Genomic DNA, 8,186 nt, shown 5'->3' on the forward strand with positions numbered 1-8,186 from the left:
GAAGGGCAACAGCGAGTTTCCCGGGCCCTTCCTACATCTACCAAGTTGAACAATGGATTTTGGTGTTTCAAAACCCATTGACACTTCCCTGCTGTATGAATATGTTAAGCCTGTGTTCTGCTCCTCTCTTTCACCAACCGTCTCTGGAGGAGGGGATCCCTCACTGAATTGCTCCTCCCAAGGTTTCTTCAATTTTTTCTCCTGCAGTGAGTTTTTCCTTGTCTTCCTTGAGGGTTTAGGTTGGTTGAGGGGCAGTTCTATGGGCGTATGTGAAGCCCTCTGTGACATGCTTGCGTGTTAAAACGGCTATACAAATACATTTTGATTTGATCTGATTTGCAGAAAGTCACTTTTATTTCATAAAATCTAGTTAGAATGTACTAAAACACACACATGTCCATTTTGATAGGTTTAGGTTAGGTTGTTTCATCTTGTCTTTCACATGTTTTTCATCTGACATTTCCATGGTGTTCACACAGATACAACTGAATGAGGATAATGTATTAAACCAATGAGTACAATGTTTTTGAAGCAGGTATAAATTGCATTGATGAGGCTGTGATGAAGAATGGCAGGGGGGGAGGTGGAGGGGTGGGTGGAGCTGGTCCTGAGTCTGGGATGGTTTTTGACAGAGGCATTCTGAGATAGATGTTCTGAGGAGAATGTCTTCTGTTAGGGCAGTCACATGTTAGGTTGATCAGATTCTCAAACGAGACGGGGGGTCTTGTGTCAGTGTTGGATAACAGTCCTTTTAAACAGCAGATTGAGTGGGAGGACGATGCTGATGGAAGGAGTCCATATCTGCCACAGAACAAGTCTCCGGGTCAACAACTACTGTCAGTTCAGGGGGAGGGGTGGGGCAGAAGACGAGGGATGAGGGGAGAGGCTGATCAAGTCTTGGCAGGAAGTACGTTACTCTCAAAGTGTCCCTGGTTGGTGATGTTACCAGCTGGGAAGTACCTGGCCACCACAAAGGAAGAGCCGTCAGATGCTATGGCCTTTCCCACACCCAGCTTCTTGGTGGCCTTCCAGACCATGGCTGTGAAATGACCTGGGAGAAGGGAGCAAGGGACAGAGAGTGAGAGATGGAGAAAGACATTGAGGGACAAAGGGACAGAAGAAGGCAAACTCATGATTAGTGGACGATGTGTAGTTTCTGTAGCAACAGTGTGAACTCACCCCTCTAAATATTTACTCTCATAGAAGCCTGCATTCCTTTCCTCCGCTCTTATACTCTTACTCAGGAAGACTCTATACACTCTTTACCAACCCCTTTTCCCCAGGGTACAATATTTCAGTTTCTTCACTGCACACTTCTTTTCTCTCCCACTTTCTAAATAATTTCCTAATGAGTCATGTGAGTTTGCATGCAGTATCTTGGTGATGTCTGGCTGACTATGCGGGGTCCATCACATTGAAACAGAACCTGGAACAATGAATGAGACACCCCGTCCTCCCTTCCCCTCCCTTTCCCCGTTTCACCGTTCCTGATTGCTGAGTCAGAGATACACTCACACCACTCATGGAACCGTGACCTCACAGTGAAAGACAAGCGAGACAGAGATACAGAGAAACAAAGAGAACGAGAGAAACAAAGAGACAGAGACAGTAGGGAGAGGGAGAGAGAAAAAGAGACAGATACACAGAGAGAGAGAGTGAGCTGAGAGAGAAAAAAGATTGAGAGAATAGAGTACTAATCTCAGGGCCCAAAGAGAAAGTTAAGACAGAGAGACCGAAGCAGAAAGTGACACAGAAAGACAGATAGTATAGCAGGTAGTCCCTGCCCTATGATTGCTATCAATCATAGGTAGAGGCTGAACTCACCAGTACCAGAAGAAAATCCAGGCCTGTTGAAATTGTACTGTTTCACCTCATCATACCAACGATCTGCCACGTCCTTCCCTACACACACACACACGCGACAAGCAAGACTTGTTCCATTAACCTGCAGCAGCAGCAGACTTGTTGTTCGTCCCTATGAACGCTGGGAATATTGTTCTCCTCTTTTCATCCCTGAGGTATATTTTATAGACCTGAGGAGCTTGGGTCAGGCTGTGAACCTCTGTAGAGGACTATATAAATCACACTATAGCACTTAAACATACATATTTCTGCTTTGAGTTATGGTCTCTGACTCTGACACACACATACACACACACTGGGAAAATGGGACCCAGCTGTTCTCTGACTGGATACAGCAACAAGCACTGTTCTTTAGAGTACAGTACAGCCATAATGGAGTGGAGTTCCTACACTAGAGTAGTAGAGTCTGCTGGTGTAGTGTTGCTTTCAGAGCAATAAGACCACCTGTCTGAGAACCTCTGTACCTGGCTGGTCGTAAGAGGCCCAGGCCAGATTCTCTCCACAGCTCCCTCTGCTGGACTCCACGCTGTGCTTCAGGATCCGTGTGCTGGCCAGACTCTCTGCATAGCTGCACGCACACACACACACACACACACACACACACACACACACACACACACACACATGCACCCACACACATTATACACACATATACATTACACATACAGACATGCAAAGTAAACACACATGCACACGCACACACAAATAGTCAGAGAAATGATGGACGAGGGGTGGATGTGACGGTGGGAGGGCCCAGCGCCATGTGACCCACCGAGAGGCCTCTCTGCTCAGCTTCCTGCTCAGCTTCAGAGGGGGTGCCTGGTGCTTCCTCCGGTAATCATTATGGCTCGCCAACACCTCCTCAGAAAACTGCTTGGAGGCTTAGAGGGGACAGATATATAGATAAAAAGATTGAGAGATAAAGAGAGAGATAGAGAAATAGAAAGAGACAGAAGGACATATGACTAACTGACTATGACTTCACTCTGGGCAATCCTACGGGATCCTCTACAGCTGTACAGAAAATGGTGACAGTGAACATGTGTACGTGTGTGTATCAGGGTAATAGAGGAGGAGGGGATTCATGCCTTGCCTTTCTTCTCCTGCTGGTGCCTATCACTGGCCTACTCACACATCCCCATTCTGTCGAGCAGTCACACAATGGAGTGATTGAAGTACGCACACATTCACACACACACAGACACCCACACACAAACGCAGTGCCTTGAGCAAACACACACACACACACAATGCCTTGAGCAAGCACACACACGCATCCACACACACCCACACCGCCATGAGCAAGCACCTACACATACACACCAGCATTGCTCAACAGCCCGCACATACATGAAGGTTGTTACCGACTGACTATGAATAAACAGAGACTGCATGTTCTGCATCTATACAACAAAACCCCTCTTTTATATCTTTGTGACACAAAGATATGACTTCTGTAAAGTAACACCCCTACAAAGACCAACGGTATATCCAGACACACTCATAGCAACAAACACTATGTTCAGGACAAAAGTGACTGTAATGCTACGGTTTCACTTACCTGATTTGCCCATGGTGCCGACGGACAGTTCTCTATCAGCTGTATGATCTCTCTCTTCTTTTACTGTCCTTTACCCTGTCCTCCCTCTATCCTGTCCTTCCTTACAACTTTGACAGCTGGTAATGTTAACTAACTTACTCTCTCTCACTCAGTTTCTCTTTTCTTTTCTGACTTCCCAGCTGTTTCCTTTTCTTCAAATTGAGTTCCCTCCTGTCACATGTTTACAGACATGACCTGTCGCTCATTTGCAAACACGACTCTTGAACACTCTTCTTTCCCACGTTCCTCTATTATTTTCTCATCCAACTTCTGCTGGCCTGCCTTGCAACACTTCTCTTCCTTTGCCTCTATGTGTGTCTCCCACCCTGACCCCCCCCCTCTCTCTCTCTCTCTCTCTCCTTTTCTGCTACTATAGAGCCCCACCACACTTCTTCTGATGACATCATCTTTAAGAGACACATGCCCTTATATGGGCCTGAGAATGAATGCGTTAAGATGGAACTTGGTAGCCATGGGTGCTTTCCTCTGTAACCAGCTGTCAGCAACAACCCTATACAACAACCCATAGCCCCATAATTTAGTAATGTCTAATCAGCAAGATGCAGTCTATGATACTGTTTGACAACACCTGTAAGAGACAGTAGACTTTTGTGTGCAGTGTAGAGAAAATGTAGAGACACTGTATGTGTAAATAGGCCATGGTCATAGTAATCATTGGGAAATTATGTCTGTCTATAAGGTAAAGGTCAAACTATTCTTTTCTTTTTTTTCATCAATGTAGATTAGAGAAAAGTCTCGCTTATTTCAGATAGATTTCCGTTCCTTTAAGGCGGCTTATTCTAGTCTAAGTACCCAAGGTAATTAGGTATAAGTTAACTTATACCTCTGGGACCAGGGGCCAGTTGCATAAACTTAGTTTAACCCTTGTGCTGCCTTCGGGTCACATGACCCAAAGGTTCATAACGAACCATCGTTGTGTTCGTTGTGAACCTATATCTTTATTTGTGTCAAAAACAAATAAAAATAATTTTCTTTTAACCTTTGCAATGTGGGGGGTCTGACAAAGCCCAACGGTTAAAATAAAATGCTTCACTTTGTTTTTGTATGCTGTAAAGTTGACGCAATACGACGGTGGGTCACAATGACTGATGGGTCAGAATGACCCGAAGATAACACAAGGGTTAAGACTAGTCTTAGGCTTAGACTGTCTTAAATTGCCACAAACAACCGAATATCTTCGCATCTTTCTCCGCCGCCATTACTGAACTACAACTCAAACTAGTGCACGACATCAACGTCATCATTCTCAGCCACTCCCTCTGTTCGCTGATTGGACCTACAAAACATTTGTTTCTGAAAACCGACTAATACACAGAAATCCCAGACCTAGTACAGAAGCAAATTGAAAATTGAGCGGAAATACGTAGGAGGGCAGAGCTATGCTAAGCCACCTCTCCCGCTGGCTAAACCTTGTGGTAAGGGCTCGGTTGCTATTCCAACGATCTGTTAGTAGGCTACGTCATTATCTTGGCATAATTTATTACTAAAGGAATTAAGTTTGTTATTTCTAATTGTAACTGCAGAAAATGTTGATTGGGTTCTGCTTTTCGGCTAAATTGTCATTTTATTAAACGAGTGAGTAGATGACAACAACTCACTTTATTGACGCTAGCGCCAGCCATCTGCGTTGGAGTTGTTGATGAATGGAACTAGCGTTGGGGTTAAATTAAGAAGCTTAAAAATGCACACACTATTTTGCTAATAACACAACATTTTCAATATTGTATTCCTCCAACAGATATAAGGTTTGATCAGGTTTAAATGTATCGATCCTTTGCCATTAAGTGTCTCTGTTTCCGCCATTGTTTCTGTTTTTGCGAAGTGTCTTATTTTACCCAAAATGCAAAACGCAACAGGTTATCTAAGAAAAGAGTATAGAAGAACAATAGGCGAAACGCTGATGCTTTTTTGGTAACAGCCACTAGGGGTGCTTCGGTAGTGCGGCCGCCATTTTGGGGTGAATATTCCAACTGGAGTTAATGGTCAACAGCACAGTCTGCACATACTAGCTAGTTATAGCTAACAGATCTTTTTTTTGTTGGACGTTAGCTAGCGTCGGCAACTGTGTACCTAGCAAGCATTAGCAGCATTTGTTGTGCCCCTGCAAAGGGGAATAATAGAAAATATAGCTGCAAGCAGCGATGCGTGTTCCTCCGCAAAATGGCAAAATATTATAAATGTACACTGTAGAAGATCGAGACTTGGACAACAAGAGAGCAAAACTACTTCATGTTTGCTTACTGTAAGTCGCTCTGGATAAGAGCGTCTGCTGCTAAATGAAAATGTAAATGTTTGGCCAACAACAATAGGCTGAGCGGGGATTTGAACTCATGAGCATAAGGTCACAAGTCAGTCTCTCTAGTCTCTCTGCTACACACCAACTCCTGAGATTTTATGATTAGTAAGGGCTGAGTATTAACTTTTTATAGGATATTGAAACTCTTCTTGATTTGATCTCTTTCCAGACTCTCAGTCAATGCACAACTAACAATAGTCATGTGGGCAACTGGGCTAGGGCAGAGCTCGTATTCAGCTCCTTGCGAGAATAGCCTGTGACAGTACAGCAGCCGACTCTCTGGTCCCATTAAACTACACAACATGCACAATCAGGGTGACCAACAAGATTACATTAACTAACCAACAATAACATTACAAACATTTAACTGAACGAACACAGCAACTAAAATCCCTCGCACGGCTGTTGTAACCAAACTATTTTCCACAAGTCTTTGCGTTTTTTGACATGCCGCACTGCATGCTGGGTACCCAAGGGTGCTGACGCTGATTATCTAGCTTTGCTCCGACTGCGTGATATGAGTATTAGTTTTTGGTCAGCTTTGGGACAAAGGTTAAGAAACGGTTGACATTTCAAGGTGAAATTGCATGTAATTTCGCATGGTATTTCAGAATGATGTCTGCCTGTGTAACTAAACAAGTAATCAAAATTATGACAGGCCAAAAGACCGTACCTGGATTCGAACCTGTGACCTTGCACTTTGTAAGACACCGTTTAAACCCATTGAGCTACCCTCAAGGATGAGAATACATGGTCAGTTACTGTACAAAAAAGGAAGCCGTTACTCCTGTAGCACGGTTCGATTCTGGTGAATATTGGATACATTGTGTAGGTGTAGGGAAAAAAGTTTCATTCATTCAAAATGGCGGCCTCATCAATTCGTCTGGTATCATGCGTTAACATGCGTCAGACACGGGATCTCCTAAGATATCACGAGACATAGGAATCACCAAGCGCTTCTAGGGCCTGCCATAGACACCCAGTCTTAAGAAGTATAATAATAATAATACTAACAATAACAATAGGTGCCTTGCAGCTTCGCTGCTTGTCCCCTAATAAATATAGCTGCAAGCAGCAATGGCGGATTCCTCAGATTCCTAAGATTGCGAACCATTGAAAAATGTATATTCTTCACAAATTGTCACTGTATAGAAACATCCATGCTGTAGACTTACCAATGGGATACCAAATCTGAAATGCAATACCATCAAGATCCACAAGGGCTTTTATTTCAAGCCAAGGAGTGAAGGGAGGGGGCTTGGTGAGCCTACCCATTCCAGAAAACCTCTTTGTCTATCAGGGCGTGGCCTGTAGCGTCACTTATGGGTGATATTGGGCCATTTGTGGTGTGGTAGTTACTCTTGGCCTATACTTTCAATGTTTCAGGATTTTGAGAACTTTTTACCATTGCATACATAATCGGAAATGCAATACCATCAAGATCCACATGGGCCTTTGCTAAAGACCAAGCAATGAGTGGGGGCTTGGTCAGCGCAAATTGCCTGAAATGTTGTGTATGTGTCTCTCCAAGCTTGCGCGTGTGTCAAGGGAAAGGCTGAGTGTGTGAGAATGTGGAGCGCGCGCGCGCTGAGGACCTGTACCAGACAAACGGTTGTGAAAATCAAAAATCTGTTGAATACATGAGTGAGGGTTGCTCTGACGATGATGTGTGCCAATTCTGGGGAAGATTGCACCAGAATTGAAGGAGGAGTAGCGAAAAAACGTGTTTCCTTAATCTTTACTGTACAGAAAAATCCAATATGCCGCCGTTATAGGTTCTTGAGGCTTTTTTGTTCCTTATGAGAAATAAGGCATATCTAATGAATTTCAGAATTTTGGGACAAATGGGATGCAAATGGCATCACTTTGAATATAGGCAAATTGGGGCATGGCTGTAGAGGTTTAAAAGGCTACCTCTGCCTAAACTGACATGCACCAACTCAGAGTATTGCGTTTCAACATCCTCCTCATTGCATTCACTCTTATTCCCATAGCTATTGTGGTCGCAAACAAGCATAACTACGTGTGGCCTACACATCAAACCACGTTTCTAGTCAATTGGAGTCATGGTTCATAAGAAAATATTTTTACGTTTTCAAAATGTTCACCGTACATGGTGGACTGTATGAGTCACCACTGTATAGTTTCCCATTATAAATAAGGCATGTATAGTTTCCGAAGTTTTAGACTGATGGTGTGGAAATGCCATCACTTTGAAAATAGACAATTGGGGCGTGGCCGTAGTGCCACCTATGGGTAATGGTGCGTCATTTGTGTTGTGGTAGTTACTCCTGGCCTATACTATCAATGTTTCAGGATTTTGAGAACTTTTTCTAAAATGCATTACCATCAAGATCCACAAGGGCCTTCACTTCAAGCCAAGGAATGAGTGGGGGCTTGGTCAGC

General features: G+C 43.8%; 1 protein-coding gene across 1 annotated transcript; it reads right to left on the reverse strand.

Moving 5' to 3' along the window:
- Nucleotides 1–313: 313 nt before the first annotated feature.
- Nucleotides 314–3,792, reverse strand: glipr2l (GLI pathogenesis-related 2, like). Its single transcript, XM_062464730.1, has 5 exons — nucleotides 3,425–3,792; nucleotides 2,636–2,744; nucleotides 2,328–2,431; nucleotides 1,825–1,902; nucleotides 314–1,051 (listed from the first exon to the last, which is right to left on the reverse strand). The coding sequence occupies exons 1-5, from the start codon at nucleotides 3,435–3,437 to the stop codon at nucleotides 891–893; spliced, it is 465 nt and encodes a 154-aa protein (XP_062320714.1). The 5' UTR covers nucleotides 3,438–3,792; the 3' UTR covers nucleotides 314–890.
- Between the last annotated feature and the right edge of the window lie 4,394 nt (nucleotides 3,793–8,186).

Source organism: Osmerus eperlanus, chromosome 7 (genome assembly GCF_963692335.1).
Source record: "Osmerus eperlanus chromosome 7, fOsmEpe2.1, whole genome shotgun sequence".
Taxonomy (NCBI): Eukaryota; Metazoa; Chordata; class Actinopteri; order Osmeriformes; family Osmeridae; genus Osmerus; species Osmerus eperlanus.